Genomic DNA, 20,594 nt, shown 5'->3' on the forward strand with positions numbered 1-20,594 from the left:
ATTCGATTTTGGAATCTAATCACAATTCTGTCTTCTTATCCATGTGGAAACCACCATACTTTAAAAACTTGAAGTAATTTTTCTTTTTTGTCTTTGTCCTACAAATGAAGAAACTAACAATCACACTTAATAAAGAAATTTAACTCTTTTTACCCCACGTGAGGGTTTGAGTTAATAGGCTGATGATCTCTCCTAATGTTCTCTAATAGTTAAAGCTGTGTAAAGCATTCTTTTCAAGCACTGTTAAACCCACGTTGGTTCTTCTTTTATGTCGGTGCGGCTGGTGAACTTGGCTCTGTAAATTTGTGCTAAGAAAATGTTCATAAATGTTTGCTTGAATTATATTAGTATGTCTTGTGTCAAACCATTTTTCTAACAGAATTTATTAGAAAAGTGATAGCTTTGATTCTTAATGCATCAGAGATTTGTAGATTATAGGCTACATCAAAAGCAGAGTTTCCCTTATTTTCTACATATCTGTTCAATGCTTTATTTTAGGCTAGACTTTGGGAACAAGTTATATTCTCTTAAGAAATCTGAATAAAATAATTTATCAATATAAAGTATAGATATATACAAAAACCTTGAGAAAAATAGTATTTCCAAGTATCAAGTTTGGAAGCAGATATAAGTACAAAGTACTTTACATTTATTTGTTAACTGTGCCACGATATAGGAGTAACATGTGGCTAAATGCTCATCTATATCATTTTTTTAATGTAAGCATATGGACTATTAAAGACAGACAAGCAGAGTCACATAAAAAAATGACATCAAGAACTAAAAACATGGGGAAAGAGCCGGCCGGCCCGGCGCCTGCGCGCTCGGGGCCGTGGCGGCCGAGGCGGCGGTGGCGATGGAACCCGGCGAGCAGCTGAGCGAGCTGGTGTCCGCCGAGGGCCGAAACCGGAAGGCGGTGCTGTGCCAGCGATGCGGCTCGCGGGTGCTGCAGCCCGGCACCGCGCTCTTCTCCCGCCGGCAGCTTTTCCTTCCCTCCATGAGAAAGAAGCCGGCCCTGGCCGACGGCAGCGACCCCGACGGCGATGTCCTCCAGGAACACTGGCTGGTCGACGACATGTTCATCTTTGAGAACGTGGGCTTCACCAAGGATGTGGGCAACATCAAGTTTCTGGTCTGCGCAGACTGTGAAATCGGGCCGATCGGCTGGCATTGCCTGGATGACAAGAACAGTTTCTATGTGGCCTTGGAACGGGTTTCCCATGAGTGACCGAGGGGAGGAGGACTCGTGCCACTCCCAACTATAAAGCGACTCCCCACCAGAACTGGCCCTGATCTCTCCTGGCCTGACCGCTCGCTGCCCCCTTCTGTGTCCTCGCACGTCCAGCCGGACATGCGAAAGGCTAGTCCCGCTTCCAGAAACCTCGAGCACACGTCCCCGGCTTGGTTCACTTTCATCACATTTCCTAATCTCCTTCCAGTTTCGGGACGCTGGGTGGCACAAGTCACCGGATCCTGGGCCATCTGTCGGCACCCTTGGTTCCTGCTCTCGGAGGGCGGAGCTCACCCCTGGGGCCATGGTGGCACGTGGCAGCGGCTGCTCGGGTGCTGAGAGTTTGAGCTCCACCTCTCGTCTCTCCTGAAGCAAGCATGCCCGTGTGCCAGGGAGTGCTGTGTGGCGCCCTGTAGCTAGAGTGACTTCGTCTTTTACTTTAAAAGCACTCACAGGCCTCGGTGTCGGAACTGCTGCTGAGACATGTCGCCGCAGCCACCCCTCTGGCACCATTTTTGTGAATCTCTCCTCTAGGTTGGTGGCAGCCTTTCATGATGAGGACAGATTTGGCCCTCGAGCCTCAGCCCGTGATGGGGTCTCTCCACCCTGTGCTCTGTGCAACTGAGGTTCGATTTTCAGCCCCAGATGACAGTCACTTCAAAGAGAACTTGACTCTGTTTTCTCCGTATTTGAGGACAGGCACTGGGAAGACTGAATTCATGGGCAGTGTCATTTCCTGCGCCTCAGGGTATGGTTCTTATCCTGATGGTTTGGGTTTCATTGAAATCCCCGTTATGACCCAGAATATAAAATTTCCATCCAAATCTCCACACGTCTGTTAGAGAAGCTGCAGTGTCGACCTAACAGCTGCTAGCGGATTTGTTTAACCCCTCAACTGGGTTTTTAAGGGTTCTCTCGTTTCTCTTAGGAGTCCCATGACCCCTACCTCTTCAGACTCAGAGGAAGCCTGGGACTGACATAAGGACCAAACAAACACTTCCCCGTTGGCCGTGCAGTCCTCTGTTTTCATGTCCTGCTGCCTTCTTCCTTCTCCCTAAGGTCACCCGGCAAAGTGCAGATCTTCCGTGTTTCAGCCCTGCTGCTCCCTAGGGAGTGGTTTCCTTTCCAGAAAGGGCCCGGGTAAGCACTAGTGGAAACGGAGAGAACTCAGATGTCTGTGATTAAGGCACTTGCAGAAAAACTGAGAACAATCTACTCAGGTTAGAAGAAACAAGACCAAATGGATACCTGGGGCATATGACCTGTGACCCTCTGACCCGTCACCTGTTGCATCACAAGCCAAAACTTAGGCAAAGCAATTTTTCTAAGACTTCGACTGCTCACTTTTTTTTTTTAATCAGAAAATTAGGACATACTTGCTGCAGATTACTTTAAAAAGGGGTATAAAATTTTTTTAATGATTCATTTTAATACCATCCAGAGATTGTCAGTGATAATGTGATACATATCCTTCTGCATATATATCTTTTTTTTTTTCTTTCTACAAATGAGCTCATATTTTGTTCTTTTTTGATTTTGGGGTTTAAATCCAAGGCCTCGCACATGTAAGGCAAGTGTTCTACCACATGCTCTACCTTTGAAATTTGCTTTCTTTCATGAAATACTGATTTCCCATGTCAGTAGATACACATATATGTACACCATTGTTCTTAGTATCCTGTTAATGTTGCTGTGCTATAATTTATTTAAACAGTTCGCTATTAGATTATCTCCAGTTCCTTATGGTGTCATATGATGTGCAACCTTATATTTAAGTTGTATACATGTTTTTGATTATTTTTTGGAGTACAATTAGAAGTGCAATTGTGGGGTACACACACTTTTAAGGCTGCGCTGTATGGACACATGCAAACACAGCTGTCCTAAAACCCCCACTGTGAAAGAGCATTTATCTACACCCTACTGACACTGGGTATTTATTAGTAAAAGGATATTTTACCACTTTAATAGAAAAATATTGTTTTAATTTGCATTAATTTTATTTCTAACAAAAAAATTTATACTTATTAGCCATTTGTATTTTTTTTTGAGAATTGCCAAATCTTGTCTTCTTAGCCAAAAATATCAAGTTATTATTGTACTTTTACAGTTTCATCTGAAATAAATAAAGGTATTTAAATGGCAAAAAAAAAAAGAACTAAAAACATGAAGAGAATATGATATACATGCTTCCAAATTCTAAGTTCTTGCATAATAAAACCAAAAATCAAACTTTTCAGCAAAAAATCTGAGAAGAGCAATGCATTAGCACCTTGCTTGTTAAAAATATAAGGAGACATAGGGCTGGAAAGTCTATGTCTTAACCACTAGGTTAAGACCAGTGGTTAATAGTCTCTTGATTTCATGGGGCCAATTTGGGTTCCATCCCCGGCACCCTATAAGATCCCAAGAGCCCCTCCAGGAGTGATCCCTGAGTGCAGAACCAGGAGCATTGAGCATAGCCAGATGTGGCCCAACAACAACAAAAATGTGTGTGTGTGTGTGTGTGTGCGTGTGTGTGTGCGTGTGTGTGTGTGTGTGTGTGCGTGTGTGTGTGTGCGTGTGTGTGTGTGTGCGTGTGTACATAACAATGTGTGGGTGGTAAAACCTCTTTTACTTTTCATTTTTTTCATGATTATCAGTAAATATTCGGCTTTTATATTTTTATATTTTATTTTTTATAAAATATTTTTAAATAATTTTATAAATTATTTTTATAAAATATTTTATATTTTATAAACCTATAAAAATTTCACTGGCATTACTCCTGGGATACAAAAAGGGGACACAAATGGAAATGTTTTCTGCTCTAGCATAAGATTAAGTGGACTAATCACAGTGCCAGGGAACTGGACAAAGTTCTTAAGATCATGGGAAGTCTCCGTAGAAGAAATAAGGCTGCATCTAACACTTCAATTCACTTAAGAAGCTGCCGAACAAACAGAAAAAGAATAGCTTGCTGGTATTATTGGCACTTGCTTTTCCAATAGCAAAAAATGTAGCTTTATATTATAACACAACGGATGTGGCGTTTGCCTTGCACGCAGCCGATCCGAGTTAGATTCCTCTGTCCCTCTCGGAGAGCCCAGCAAACTACCGAGAGTACCCCTGCCCGCACAACTGAGCCTGGCAAGCTCCCTGGCGTATTTGATATGCCAAAAACAGTAACAACGGGCCTCACAATGGAGACTCCAGCAAATCAATGAACAACGGGACGACAATGCTACAGTGCAGTGCTATCAATATAAAGTAATGTTTTCTGGAAGATAAGTAACCTATTAAATTCAGAAAAGTCTAATGTAGATTACATATATTTTTTTTGCTTTTTGGGTCACACCCAGTCATGCACAGGGATTACTCCTGGCTCTGCACTCAGGAATCACCCCTGGCCGTGCTCAGGGGACCATATGGGATGCTGGGATTTGAACCCGGGTCGGCCGCGTGCAAGGCAAACGCCCTACCCTCTGTGCTATCTCTCCAGCCCCTAGATTACATATTTTTTAAGACTCACAAAAGTCTAATTAGTAAGGATATTGGAAGAAAATTTACTTCTCACCTATATTGATTCTTCCTATTGAAGAACCTACCATGACTCACCATTCATAACTTTCTTTTCTGGTCTTCAGTAAAATTTTATCATTTTCTTCAGCTACTCTTGACATTTATTGTTTAATTTATTCCCATAAGCTCTACTAAGTCTTAAATTTATTTTTTAACTACTACAGCTTTATGATAATTATGGATAAAGTGTTTACATTTAATAATTATTTTTTATTCTTGACTAGAAAGCAAATACCATATCACCATCAATTGTTTTGTGTAGTGCCTGGGTATCATTAACATATTCAAAAATATATAGGAACATTAGACAATTTTCAGTTTTTATGTCTAATGAATTTTTAAAATTTTAATGTTTTATTTTAATTTCTATCTTCTATATAGAATTTATTTATCAAGTTTTAAGAAACTAATATGAGTTACTGCCACTGAAGGCATAATTTTAAGGTTTCATCTCTGCCTTTAATCTTATTGATTAAAATTTAAATTTAAAGCAATAATCTCTACTTAATACTTTTATCTTGTAAATTTTAAGTCTTATTAATACAGAGGGCTGGAATGATAGCACAGTGGGTAGGGCGTTTGCCTTGCACGAGACCGACCGACCTGGGTTCAATTCTTCCATCCCTCTCGGAGAGCCTGGAAGTTACCAAGAGTATCTCGCCTGCACGGCAGAGCCTGGCAAGCTACCCATAGCATATTCGGTATGCCAAAAACAGTAACAACGAGTCTCAACAATGGAGACGTTACTGGTGCCCACTCAAACAAATCAATGAGAAACTATGACAGTGATAGAGTCATTAATACAGAAAACCTTGGGGGTCTGAGAGATAATCACAGGGGTTAAATTACTTGCCTTGAATACAGCTGGTCTCAGCTCAGTTCCCAGCACCACATGGTAAACCTGTCCAACACCCCTTTCCATCCAGAGTAATCCCTAAACATTACCAGGCATGACCCAACCCCTTTCTGCACCAGAAAAGAAAATTATTATTTTCGTGTATAATAAGTCCAATAATCATTATGTGCTGCATGTAAATTCTTGTGTCTTTAACTTGAAGAATGGACGGTTTGATTACAGGTAGTTGAAGACAAGACATTGTAGTTACAACCATGACTTGCCGTGTGTAAATACTGCCACAACTGCCTGTTTCAGACTGAATACTTGATGCTGTTCAATACTAATCTGGTCATGATTTTTATCTAGAAATTTTATCATCAAAAGTATTGATAACCATTAAAACTTTCCTGCTATGATAGCCTAAATTCATTTGGTTGACAATATAAAATACATTAGCTTATTGATCTGTCTTACTGAGAAGTTTTAATTATCATGTTTATTTCCTCAAGTAAAAATGATTTTAGTGGTGCATAAAGTTTGATAATTTTAGAGAGTGTATCAACATATATGCAAAAGTTAGAGAAAATGTACCATATACATTTAAGGGTTTAGTGAGTCTTTCGTTGAACTTAAATTCAACTAAAATATTTTTTAAGTTGAATTTTGTACATTTTGTGTTCTTTAAGTTAGTTGTGACTTTGAGAGGGGAAATATATGGACATTAGATGTTTTCAAAATTCTAAACAGAAGTTGTAGGGTAAAAGAATGTGTATTAAATTAGCATTGTCAACCGTGAGTTTTTGACTATAGATAAAGTATATTTATACATTTATAAATTGAGTGTGGTATTATTGTGTTTTCCTGTTTAAATGAGAGCACATTCAGGATTAATCAGTTATTGTTTTTGTGGTGCTCAGGGATCTCTCTTGGCAGTGACCAGGGAACCAAGGGTGTTGCTAGGTTCTGAACCCAGGTTGACTGCATGCAAGACAAGCTCCTTACTTGCTGAACTCTCAAGCTCCTTACTTGCTGAACTCTCTCTCTGTTCCTTAAACTGGATTTTAATGAGATACGCTATTATTATCTCCTGCCCTCTATCTGCTTTGGGATTCATTTATTGTTCATTTTCTGATTTATCTAGCTGACAAGGTAGATCTTGATTTGAGCCCTTTCTTTCTTCTGGTAGTGTTTGAATAGCTATAAATTTTCCACTTAGTACTATTTTTGCTGTGTTTCATGGAATCTGGTAGTTGATCTCTTTATTCTTCCTTGTCTTGAGGAATTGATGTGACATACTTTTTGATGATTGTGCTTATTCCTGTTTGATAGGGTTATCCAAAATATTGATGGTATTTTAGAGGAAGATCAAATATGGCTTGGTATCTATTTTATTAAGTAGACTTCTATTGGAATATGCTTATGCCTTTTTTGTTATATACAATATGTCTGCTTATTTATTATATACTCAGATTTAATTGTAGTAAATAATATGACTTGAAGATCCAAAAATTAGATCTTTTTGGCCTTTGGAACTGTCAGTGGGGCATGAACTATAAACTTCTTTGCAAATAAAATCAATAGAAGATGTAATTTATGAAGTTGAGATTCATTATTTGATATTCTTGCTTATGATTATATTAGTTATTTGAATGAGATGATTCAGATTTTGAAATTGTGATTTGTGGTAAAATATATTTGTGCTAAGGTTATAAGAAACAGAAAAATAGCATTTAGTATTGAAAGAGAAGAATTACAGAAAATAAGTGAGGTACTTTGTTTCACATTAATTTTTTTTAATTATCAAATCACCGGAGATACAAAATTACAAAGTTGCTCCTGACTGAGTTTCAGGCGTACAATGTTGGAGCACCCATCCCTTCATCTGCGCCCACTTCACTCATGTCCCCAGCTTCCTGCTTTCCCATGCCACAGCCCACCTCTAGGGCAGACACTTTTCTTTTTCTTTTAGGCACTCTGATTTGCAATACTGAACGGGCATCATGCATCCAATTCTTGTTCTGAGTGACCACTTCCCACTATCCTTGTCCCAGTGTTTGCTTCTCTGACCTAACTGCCCTACCCACGTTGTGGCGAGGTTTCTGCTAAGGACCAAATCCTCTTCCCTTGGTTTTTATTGTCTTTGGCCTGTCATTCTTCTCTACAAGTCTTACAGATTTTTAAAGTAATGATAAATGTTTATGTTATATAAAGTTGTGTTGGAACATTGTATGCCTGAAACTTTGTCACTGTGTATCTCACAGTGATTCAATTCTCATAATATTTTTTTAATCATTAAAAAGTGATGGTAAATTATGTTCAGGTTTGTTTTGAAGAAAATTATCAAGTTGGGCCAGAGATAGTACAAGGATTGAGATCCTTGCCTTGCATGAGTTTTACCCTCATTTGATCTCTAGCACCATATAAATCCCCTGAGCACAAAGCTAGGAGTAATCCTAACACCACGTGGTGTGACCCAAGCCCCCAAGTTCTCCCTGCAAAATTATGAAGCTATGTTACCTACTAATATATGGAGGCTTTGAGATGACTAATCTACTGCTAAGAATTATAATCTAAGAAAATCTTTTTTTTCCCTCTTATTCTTGGTCCTTGAAAGTATTGCAATACTGAGAAATTTTCCTGTAGCCCATTAGACTATGCTTCGTGAGACTGGTTGGACCCAGGTATGTTTTTTTCTCGGATGTTCCAACAATAGCCACGTCTAAGTTAGAAAAGGCCTGACTCAGAAATTGCATAAGGAATGAACTAAACTAGTGTTAAATAACTCACAATCCTCGTTTATTAGAGCTTCTTGCTCTTAAGGCTATGTAGCACAACAAAATTATGGTTTCATTCTGAAGTTTTTATCATTGCTCACATCCAACCTGCGATTTTTATTCAAGGGTGTTTTGGTTGATTTTCAGAATTTGTTCTGGAAGCCCTTGTACTGCATTATCACAGTAGTCTACAGTTCTGTAAGAATCTGCATATCAATAGAGGTGAGAGGAATCCACAGAAGTTGCAGAGAATGCTTTGCAACCTGACATCTTTAGGCAATTCTCACTCCTTTCTGAAGGTTTTTTTACTAGAATTATGGCAAATATATAAATTAAAACAAAAAGCAGAGATAATCAGGGACATTAGATTATTCATAAAATTAAGAATAGTTGTCATGATTTAATGGCTAATATGTTCTTAATTTTTCAGATGTAAGAAGAGCAGAAAATAGCTTCCTGTTTGACCTGTCAGATAAATATAAATAAGGACAAGTTTTAATTGCAGCTCTTGAACATTCTTACCACTACTTTGAAATTGGTAAAAATGTAATTATAGAACTGACTGAAACAATCTTTTTTTTTTACTACTTGATTACAACTAAATTTATTTGGTTGTTACTTCTCAAGCTGGTAGAGATGCAGCTTGTTCCTTAAAACAGAAAAGACGGGCTTTTTTTGTGAAATGGTTTTATTTTGATCACGATCATGATCATGATAACCCGTTAATCACCGATTTCTCAGGCGGGCCCAGTAACATCTCATTTTGTCCTTTCCCTGAGATCTTAGAAGTCCATCTGGACTTGGCCCTCCCAATGATGTTGCACTGGGGGCTCTTCAGGGTCACGAGAATGAGATCCAGCTTGTTACTGGATTTTGCATATAAATACATCATGAGAAGCTTGCAAGGCTGTCCCATGTGGGCAGGAAACTCTCAGAAAATTGCCAGTTTCTCCCAAAGGGAGAAGCAGGCTAAAGATACCTCGCGGCCGCATTGCTTTTAAGTCTCTCTCTGGATGTTGGCCTTTGATGGGATTACAATTACACACACCTGGGTTCCTCTGCCGGTACCTTCATGCATGAGGCTTGTCCGAACGTGTGGAGAGGGGCCTCCAGCATGGCTGTAGCTAGGTTCCGGTGGTCCTCGGCCGCCGGGAACTCTGCTCGGGGTGGGGAGGGAAGCTGGAGTCTATCTCCTCCAAGGGGCCTGGGGGGAAGACAGCCAGGCATGCGGGCAAGAGATTCTCTGATACTTTGATACTTTAAAAAACAAACAAACACTGGCAGCATTTCATAATAACTGGAGATATGGACCTTCACTGTTGCACTTTCTAGCTGTGCAGTGTGGTCCAAATTGCTTCACTCATTAAATCGTTACATCCCTCATTTCTAGAATTGGAGTAATGGTAGTATCAACATCAAAAGGTTATTGAAAACATTAAAGGATTTAATATACATAGAAATGGCTTAGTAAAGTTCTTTGCAAATTACATATCCAATAATTAATCTCAATGTTCACTAGTAACAATTACAAGCTTCAGTAATGATGCTATATACATTTAAAGGCATATGATACCACAGGCCTCTGAAAGAGTTACAGTTTCTTTAGAATGGAAGCCATATTGTGAGGTACTCATATCCTGTAATGGTCAGACTGTGTGGTTGAAAGGAATCTGAGACCAAGAGTCTAACATGATTCCCTACTCAAAAGTTTGTGGTCCCAATTACCTGAATCATTTTTCCCTTCTCTAGACAATAATTACATTTCTGTTTGATAGGGCAATTTTTACCTATTTTTTGGTCAGGCAGGATGAGAAAGATTGGGTTAATGCATCCTTTCAGTTATGCAATTCTGAAAGTGCTTGACTCTAAAAAGTAGAATTTTGAAAATATTTTAATTATGCAATTTGCCAAGTTAGAAAGAACTAGAAACAAAAGACAACAGACAATATTTCTAGAAAAGAGCTGACAAACAATATTTGTGCTTATCAGAAAGTACGTTTCTTTCAGAGGGAAAACTTTGGTATTATTCTGCAGAATATGCCCTTTCTAATTCTGACAGTCTTTAAGGGTATAATTGGTTTGAGGCTTTTTGTCTGCACTAGCTTGCTATGAAGATGTGAAATGCTAGTTTTCAGAGTTACTAATACTTGTTATTACTGAGGAAACATATTGAGAAGCTAATATCCAGAATTAAGTATGGGATCCTCTCTTTCCAGAGGTAGTTTTATGAATCAAGTGTGTTTTATCTTAAATGTGTGGTAACATGTATGGAGGTTGTTAAAAACATCATGATTTTTACAAAAGCTTTGTCTTGAAAAAGACAAATACCTAAGATTCAAATCAGGAAATGATACCTTTGTTGAAAATTCTAGGGTATTCCACATCAGGAAATGCTGTCCAATTTGATTTTATAGGTTCTTTATTCTTTGGATTATAGAAGAGAACAGAAGACCAGATTGTATAACTTGGTGCTTTTTGAAAGAATACTCATTCTTTCTCTGATTCTTGCAGAAGTATTTTGGGTGCCAAGGTCATTCTCAGAGTTTGGAAAATAATATAAAACGTGTTAGGAATATATGGTACATTCTTAAAAAATAATATTTTTCTGCCTTGATGAGATAGAAATCTATTACTTTGGCATCAAAATTGTCCAGTACTCTGCTCAGGGAGCAACATGGGGACAACATGTGTGGGACTGAACCCAGATTGGCTGCATGCAAGGCAAACTCTTTACCCTCTATATTATCTCTCTGGCCTTGTCATATTTGAGAATTTTAAAAGGACCTGTCTCATTCGATGTCCCCGCCATAGCTGGGAGATAGACAGAAAAAGGTATTTGTATTTCTTACCTCCCCCCCTATTTTTTTCTTTTTCCAAAATAAAATACTTTAGCACTGTCAGGCCGTTGTTTATCGATTTGCTCGAGCGGGCACCAGTAACATCTCCATTGTGAGACTTGTTGTTACTGTTTTTGGCATATCAGATACATCATGGGTAGCTTGCCAGGCTCTGTTGTTTGGGCGGGATACTCTCCGTTGCTTGCTGGTCTCTCCGGGAGGGATAAAATAAAATACAGATATGTTAAATTCCATTAATAGTCATAAGATTCATAAAGTAGTAGAATTTGAACTCAACTCCTGATTTTACCAGCTCAGAATACTTGCTATAGGTAATAATTCAGAAAGCAGACTACTGGAAGTATAATCAGGGAAAATGAATTTTAAGATATTAGGAGAGGTGATAGCACAGCGGTTGGGCTTTCGCCTTTCACGCGGCCAACCCGTGTTCAATTCCTCCGCCCCTCTCAGAGAGCCCGGCAAGCTACTGAGAGTATCGAGCCCGCGAGGCAGAGCCTGGCAAGCTACCGTGCGTACTGGATATGCCAAAAACAGTAACAATAAGTCTCTCAATGAGAGACGTTACTGGTGCCCACTCGAACAGTGAAGAGAGGTGATAATGGAGTGATACTCAGTAGTCTGAGTGCATGGTTTACATATGGGAGGCCAGACTCAATGCAGTACCACATGATGCTTTGGCACCGCTGGGAGCAACACCAGAGTACGGAACCAAGAGTAGCTCCAGAGTGCTGCTCAGCGGTACCCCAAAAGGAAAAAATCACAAAGAGTGATGGAGTTCTGGATGACTGTAGACAAATATAGTACGCAAAGCAATCAGCAAATTAGTTGCTTTAAAGAGCTTATAGATCTAATGGTTAATCCCACAGGAGCAACTTGGACTTGCTAAGCACCATTTCACTTTAATGTCATAGATAATTTCAGGAAACCAATAAAACCAATGACCCTTCAGTTCTTTTATGTCCATGAAATTCGCCTTGGTTTCAAGAATTGACACATTCAATCAAATATAAATCGTAGTTGTTCCACTGAGCCTACAAAATAGGTCTCCTGCAGTCATTCTCCTAAAACTCAGTGGATGTGATTTGTTATACCTCATCCAGAGGCCATGTAATGCAGCAGTTATTGAGTATTTGGAAAGCTTTTATTGATAGCTGAGGCCTATGTGGCAAACTTTGGTGAGGAGTTTTGGCATGTCTCTTTTTTATATAACAAGTATAATTTTTTCTGTATTCTGGAGCCATATGAAAACAAGCTTTTTTCTTGAGATTATTCAGCATATAGTGTCAGAGAATGGCTCTCATGAATTCCAGTGTGAACTTCGGTAAACTTCTCATGCACAGGCAAATTAATTTCTGATCCCCAGTTTTCTCATCTGTGTAATGAAGTAATCTTTTCTTGGAATTGGTTAAAGACTTAATGTGATAATTTATTAATCCTTTTAATAATTCCTGAACGCAGAAAGTGCCAATTAAAGGCACCTTTGACACATGTGAGTGTTCCTTTTGCATTACGTCAAAAGGGGTTCTATTGTCTAGGAACTGATGGGGGAAAGAGAGAAAAGAGGCAACTGGTAGGTGAATATTAAGAAATTGAGCAGACTAAAGAAGTAATCCTTTCATTTGACACCTATGCATAGTTTTTTAAAAAAAGAATATTTATTTCTAGATATATACGATCATACAAGTTAAAATTGGCAAAACCAAAAGCCATTTTATAGTTCATTAATTCAGAATCCCTTTATTATTTAGTGAGAGCTGATATAAATTGTGAATGTTCAAGATTGAAGGTAACACAAGACCAGTACCTTGACCTCTGCTTCTCCCTACATTCTAGAAGAGGCAGCCACAGAAAAACCTCCTAAATTTAGAGTTCACATAATCTCAGGGTCAGTGAGTAGATGTGGTAATTTTTTTTTAATTTATTTATTTTTAATTAGAGAATCACCGTGAGGGTACAGTTACAGATTTATACACTTTTGTGCTTATACTTCCCTCATACAAAGTTTGGGAACCCATCCCTTCACCAGTGCCCATTCTCCACCACCCGTAAACCCAGTGTCCCTCCCACCCTCCCCAATCCCATCTCCCCCCCACCCCACCCTGCCACTGTGGCAAGGCATTCCCTTCTGTTTTCTCTCTCTAATTAGCTGTTGTGGTTTGCAATAAAGGTGTTGAGTGGCCGCTGTGCTCAGTCTCTAGCCCTCATTCAGCCCGCAACTCCCTTCCCCCACATGGCCTTCGACTACAATGTAGTTGGTGATCGCTTCTCTGAGTTGACCTTTCCCCGGAACGTGAGGCCAGCCTCGAAGCCATGGAGTCAACCTCCTGGTACTTATTTCTACAGTTCTTGGGTGTTAGTCTCCCACTCTGTTATTCTATATACCATAGATGAGTGCAATCTTTCTATGTCTGTCTCTCTCTTTCTGACTCATTTCACTCAGCATGAAACTTTTCATGCCCATCCACTTGACTACAAAATTCTTGACCTCCTTTTTTCTAACAGCTGCATAGTATTCCATTGTATAGATGTACCAAAGTTTCCTCAACCAGTCATCCGTTTTGGGGCATTCGGGTTTTTTCCAGATTCTGGCTATTGTAAACAGTGCTGCGATGAACATACATGTGCAGATGTTGTTTCGATTGTACTTTTTTGCCTCTCTGGGATATATTCCCAGCAGTGGTATTGCTGGGTCAAATGGGAATTCAATATCTAATTTTTTGAGAGTCGTCCAAATTGTTTTCCAGAAGGGCTGAACCAGTCGGCATTCCCACCAGCAGTGAAGAAGGGTCCCTTTCTCCCCACATCCTCTCCAACAGCGGTTGCTTTTGTTCTTTTGGATGTGTGCTAGTCTCTGTGGTGTGAGGTGGTATCTCATGGTTGTTTTGATCTGCATCTCTCTGATGATTAGTGATGTAGAGCACTTTTTCATGTGCCTTTTGGCCATTCGTATTTCTTCCTTGGTAAAGTTTCTGTTCATTTCTTCGCCCCATTTTTTGATGGGGTTGGATGTTTTCTTCTTGTAGAGCTCAACCAGTGCTTTATATACCATTGATATCAACCCCTTATCTGATGGGTATTGTGTAAATATCCTTTCCCATTCTGTGGATAGTCTTTGTATTCTGGTCACTGTATCTCTTGCGGTGCAGAAGCTTTTTAGTTTAATGTAGTCCCATTTGTTGATCTCTGTTTTTACTAGATTGCTTAGTTCCGTGTCACCTTTGAAGATACCTTTATCTTCAATATCGTGGAGGGTTTCGCCGACCTTGTCTTCAATGTACCTTATGGTTTGTGGTCTAATGTTGAGGTCTTTAATCCATTTTGATCTGACTTTTGTGCATGGTGTCAGGTCAAGGTCTAAACCCATTTTTTTGCATGTGATTGTCCAGTTGTGCCAGCACCATTTGTTAAAGAGGCTTTCCTTGCTCCACTTCAGATGTAGTAATTTTTAAAAATTTTCTAGGAACTTATCTTTAATGTTTTTCTATTATACTTAGCAGCAAAATAACCTAAAAGCAAGTAGCTCACTCCCATAATCTGTTTCTTTTAAATTCAAACTCTGGTACAACATTGCCTAAAGAAAAAATAAAATGACATTGTGAAGAGAAAGAAATAAAACATGGTAGAGGTTAATGCCTGCTACTTAAAAATAATCACATGTCTTTTCTCTTCCAATGTGATTTCACTTCTCAGAAAGATTTCTTAGACGTAACTTTTATGTTACAGGATTTATAGTTTGAAAAACTACACAATGACTTGCAAAATTCCATCATCCCTCGGCTCCTTTTACTCCAAATAATCTTTTAGTTAGGGCCGGAGTGATGATACAGTGCATGCACAGACCCTGGGTTTGATCCCCTGCACCCACAGAGTCCCCTGAGCTCTTCTAGATGGGAAGAGTGAAGAACAAAGCAATGACAATATGTCTTCTTAAATGGAGACTCACAAAAATTTTTGCTTCCTATAAAAATAGCACAGGGAATCTTCTGAATAGATTTTTTCCCCTTCAGTCAGCATATCCTTTGGTAATTGTGAACTATTTATAGATAGTTTAATGCTTGAACCCATGCCCCCATCTTTGATGAGATATACATGTAACAAGAATCTTTAGAAACAGTGAACTTCTATAATATGAAGTGTTTTTGTTTAACCACCTTTGTTAAATGTTAAAGTTTTCAGTATGAGATGTCATAGATTTTTCCATCTTTCAGTAAAGACTGGGTTGCCACCTTCAGTGGTAGAATGATCTTCAGAAGGATATTGTGTCTAAAGGAGCTTCCTAAAACATCCCACATAAATAAATTCATGAATGTGTTTCTGTTGAACAAGGAGTGATGCCTTAGTGTGGGCCAAATATAATCACTGTTCTTCCAAGCAAAGCAGTTTTGAATTTCAAGATAACTGAAAGATCATAAAGGAAAGTGCCATCTGAGACTGTATGCGTGCATGGATCGATGTTGAGTGTCTTTTCACTGTCTCATCCATTCTGCTCTAGCTCCTGTTCTCCTGGAGGAAACCTCTGACCTGCCTATTCATCTCTTTACTCATCTGTGCTAAAGGGCATAGTTGTCAAAAATAGTGGCATCTGAAACTGAGCCTTTCTAAACGGACTCTGAAATGGCAATCTGAACATGTTCACTACCATGTCATCAACTCTGCCCTGAAGTTACAAATTATTTTGTTGTTTTGTTAACCTGATAAAACACAAAAGTGGCTGTGATTTAATGCCCAAGAATACTGCTTTTCCTAGTGATTGGCTTACAGTTCATATATCACATTTTGACTAAAATTTGATAGTGGTGGTACAGCTAGTGCCACAGATAATTCTTATTTAAGTTTTGAATTGTGGTTTGTATTATGGACTTTTTGGTTTGTTTTTGAACCACACCCATGTATAGGGCATACTCCTGGCTTTGTGCTCAGGGATCACTCCCAGCAGGGCTTGGGGACTTGTGTGGAGCCAGGTATCTAACCTGGGTCAGCTGTGTACATGTGAAACGCCCTCCCTGCTGTACTATATCTCCAACCCCCATGGGGTTTTTTTTGGGGGGGGCAGGGGGAGGTTACATTTAAAAAACATTGTGTGTACTTTCAGATGCCCTCTCACAACACTCTGGTTTTATTTTATTTTTTTTCTCTTTCAGATTAATACTTTTATATATATGTGTGTGTATTTTTTAATTAAATCACCGTGAGAACAGTTACAAAGCTTCCAGGTTTAAGTCTCAGTCATACAATGATCAAATACCCATCCCTTCACCAGTGCACATATTGCACCACCAAGAACCCCAGTTTACGCCCCCCCCCATCATACCCCACACCCTGCCTGTGTGGCAGATGATTTTCACTTTACTCTCTCTTTACTTTGCTTACATTCAATTTTCGACCGAAAACCCACTATTATTATTTGGAATTTCCCCCCAACAATCAGACCTGCCGAAAAGGCATCATTAGATAATTTGTTTTCTATTGCTGATAATGAAGAGCATATGATGTCACATGGCCACGGTTTTGGAATTCTGGTATTTTAGTAATTAAGTCCAGATGTATTTCTGCCAGCAGCCACTGCGTTCCGAGATTGGTTTGTGTGCGGTCGTTCAGTAGTGGAAGGGCCATTGGTGGGCGGCCACTCAGGATCTCATCTGGGTGGGGAGCAGGGCCGGTTCAGCCCAACACTCTGATTTTAAAATGTCCCCTTTTTATGGTCCCCAAATGAATCAGAACATCATTCAGTTATGTGAACAAACTAGGATCACAGCTGTATGGCATATTGAGATGCCCTTTTAAGACATAGATTAAAACTTGGTCTTTATACATTGTTAGACCATTAAAATTTTATTAAATCAGTAATTCCTGATACTCAAAATGATTCCTTCTGCTCATACTTTATAAGTTCTTTTTAAAAGTTTATTTTTATTAAGATAACATTGTTCATGCTAGAGTTGTTCCAGGCATATGATGTTCCAACACCAATCCTACTGCCACGTGCCCTGCCTGCTGTACTATCTCTCTAGCCCCCTCACTTTTTCTTTTTGTGACGAATTCACATCATTCTGCACAAATTTATTTTTATGAAAGCACTCCAATCTGAGTTCAGAATCCAGTGTTCTAGTGCCTCTGCTTCATTACCTTTTTTGTTATTGGTGTGAGAGGGGGAGGTTCAGCCAGTGGTATTCAGAGAATATTCCTCAGACAGTGCCCAGGGGTCACTCCTGGCAGACCATGTGTGGTGCTGGAGATCAACTCAAACCTCCTACATGCAGTGCGTATTGTCAAAATGCTGTTGTCTCTAACCCAGGGAGCTCTTTCTCCAACCCTTTACTACCTTTTGTATCTTGACCCTCCTTATCTATCATTTGACCCATATGAGATTACCTCTAGCTACTTTAATGAAATCATTTTTTTCCCAGAAACCATGGTATCCTAATAGTGGTAAAGGAAGAAATTTGGAAGTCAGGCAAAGTGGAAACGAAAGCAAAGTGGATTCAGTCCTCATCTGTAAAGCAGAAAACAATAGTAATATCAAACTTAAAGCTTTAAGATTAAATGGGAGCCATATGAAACCCATAGTACAGTTTCAAACATACAGTAAATAGTAAATACTGGTTACCTAAATTATTAAGCAACATATATGGCAAAATAAGTTAAGAGTAGTCAATATCAATAAAAGCAAACAAACAGAAAAACCTCTTCAACCGTTATTCATTCTGCCAGTATTCTATTATAGGTGAGGAAGTGAAAGCGGAAGAGTCTACTAGGTAAGACTGGTTAAATAAATCAGTAAATATTAAGGCCCTTAGTCCATGCTCCCTCTATGGCAGCTATGTCTTGACAAATCCCCATGAAGAGTGGATACAAAACTCGCAAGGAGTAGGAACAACCTTTCTGCCAGGTTAGTCAGACTACTGGCTTGTTCACACACTGTTCTTACTGCTTGCTGTTCTGTCCTACCTAAATTATAATGTCTACTTCTGATACCTGTTGATTTTTCCATAAATTGAAGTGGAACATATTTTTCTTATCTTTAAAATGAATATGCTAATAGGTTTCTTAAGAAGCTATTTTAGAATCACATTTTCAGTATATTGAAAATAATCTTAAGAGTTCTACCCAGAGTAGCAATAAATTATTTTGGTTATTAACAGGAAATAGGGAGATTTCTTTATCAGCTCTTGTGCATGAGCTTCTAACCTTTAACTCTAAGAAGCTTAGTTAATGCATTTGCATGGTAATTAAAAATCAGTGCAGTGATGTTTAAAGGAATTTAAATCCAGTGTGGAATTAACGGGGTATGTGAAGCATACCAGAACTTAAATACTTTGTTTAGCTAATTAAACTGCTTAGGAAAAATAAAAACAGAAAGTGTCTAGTAAAGTTGAGTTCCTCACAGCCACACTTAACACACAATGCTATGCTCATTTATTTACCAAATTAAAAAGATCTGTTTTGCAAATTGTCTCCTGAATAGAACAAAGCATATTTGCCAATAATAAACCCAGATTGCTTAAAACAGTTTCTCTTACTTAAAAAAAATCATTTCCACTCACATTTAGACAAAATGTTAAATATGGCTTCCAAGAAATCTGCTCAAAATTTTGTTGTGATTATTAAAAAGATATTTTTAATAAAAAAAGAGATAATTCTCAAAGAGATTGACTTTAGAGACTGTTTTCCTTATCTGAGTAAGTAATGTTTCCAGTGAACTCAATTGCAGTTGAAATTATTGATCTAAATGGATAGTTTTATTACATATGACAGGCCCCCTAAATAGGGTTCATATTGTATTTTATGTGCCAACTTCACCCTGACTAATGAAGATATCATAGCTTTTTTTTAAATTAATGAATATATACTCTAAGAGCTTGGATTAACATACATGTTCTTTGGGGTTGGGATGAGGGTCACACTTGACTATGCTCAGGGTTGCTCCTGGCTCCGCCCAGGGCTCACTACTGGTGATTCTTGAGGGAGTGTACGAGATACTAGGAATCAAACTCAGATCAGCTGTATGCAAGGCAAGTGCCTACCCACTGGAGTACAGCAGGTAGGGCACTTGCTTTGCAGGTGACTGACCTGGGTCCCCCAAACCCTGCCTCGAGTGATCCCTGAGTGCAGAGACAGGAGTAATCCCTGAAGACCAATGAGTGAGCATCCCTCCCTCCGCCCCTTCCCCCTCTCAAAAAAAAAGGAGAAGAAAGGATCTTATTGAATAAGGTCATTATTTATTCTGATTGATCAGTTGCATGGCATGCTTCAGTTTCTGGTGTGAAGATAGGATTAAGAAATGTTTAGTAGGGTGCCAAGAAGATAGTGCAGCAGATAAGGTGCTTGCATTACACACAACCAACCCAAGTTCAATTCCCTAGCACCATACATGGTCCTCTGAGCCTGGCAGGAGTGATCCTTGAGTGCAGAACCATCGGTAAGCCCTGAGCACCACTGGGTGTGGCCCAAAAACCAAAAAAGGGAAAAAGAGACAGACTTAGGAAGCCATGGTCATGATTTGTAAGAAAATATATTGGTCATTCAGTTGACCAAAACATTTTGTTCGTGGTTTTTGTTTGTTTGTTTGTTTGTTTTGAGTTTAGAATCAATTTAAAAAAAATTAAATTAAATCACTGTGCGATTAGACCCTTACAAAGCTGTTCATGATTAGGTTTCCGTCATACAATGTCCAACACCCATCCCTCCACTAGTGCACACTTCCCACCACCAGTGTCCCCAGTTTCCTTCCCATCATTCAACTTCAAAATTCTTAGGTCACAGATCCAAGTACTCTGAATTGAGAACTATAGAGATGTGGAAAGTGATAAAAAGTATCTTTTGTTATATGAATAAGGTGACTTTTCTAAGCACCTAAGGATAGTGGTTTAATTGTCTAACCCAGGGGAACTTACATTTCCTAGGGGCTGGTAGGTTGAGTGCACTTGCTAATGGTCATTGATTCAATCAAATATGCCTAAGTAGTGAATCCTTCATAAGATCTGGGAGGATGGGTTGGAGCTGTGATAGTACAGTGGGTAGGGCATTTGCCTTGCAAGTGGCCGACCCGGGTTTGATCCCCAGCATCCCACATGGTCCTTTGAGCACCACCAGCAATAATTCCTGAGTGCAAAGACAGGAAGGGCTGGAGCGATAGCACAGTGGGTAGGGCGTTTGCCTTGCACAAGGCAGACCCAGGTTTGATTCCTCCGTGTCTCTCAGAGAGCCTGGCAAGGTACTGGTAGTATCTTGCCTGTACGGCAGAGCCTGGCAAGCTAACCGTGGCATATTTGATATGCCAAAGACAGGAGTAACCCCTGTGCATCGCTGGGTGTGACCCAAAAAGAAAAAGA

The 20,594-nt window shown here is 39.2% G+C and overlaps 2 protein-coding genes across 3 annotated transcripts in view; both read left to right on the top strand.

The window, feature by feature from the left end:
* GABRB2 (gamma-aminobutyric acid type A receptor subunit beta2) overlaps positions 1–20,594 on the top strand; it is a 204,964-nt gene that overhangs the window by 13,372 nt on the left and 170,998 nt on the right. The gene's annotated exons all lie outside the window — the stretch shown is intronic.
* Positions 799–3,375, top strand: LOC129402432 (guanine nucleotide exchange factor MSS4). Its single transcript, XM_055128996.1, has one exon. The coding sequence runs from the start codon at positions 857–859 to the stop codon at positions 1,226–1,228; it is 372 nt and encodes a 123-aa protein (XP_054984971.1). The 5' UTR covers positions 799–856; the 3' UTR covers positions 1,229–3,375.

Source organism: Sorex araneus, chromosome 2 (genome assembly GCF_027595985.1).
Source record: "Sorex araneus isolate mSorAra2 chromosome 2, mSorAra2.pri, whole genome shotgun sequence".
Taxonomy (NCBI): Eukaryota; Metazoa; Chordata; class Mammalia; order Eulipotyphla; family Soricidae; genus Sorex; species Sorex araneus.

What these genes read in the sequence shown, in the direction of transcription:
- LOC129402432 (XM_055128996.1), top strand. Translation starts at nt 857, where the DNA reads ATGGAACCCGGCGAGCAGCTGAGCGAGCTGGTGTCCGCCGAGGGCCGA.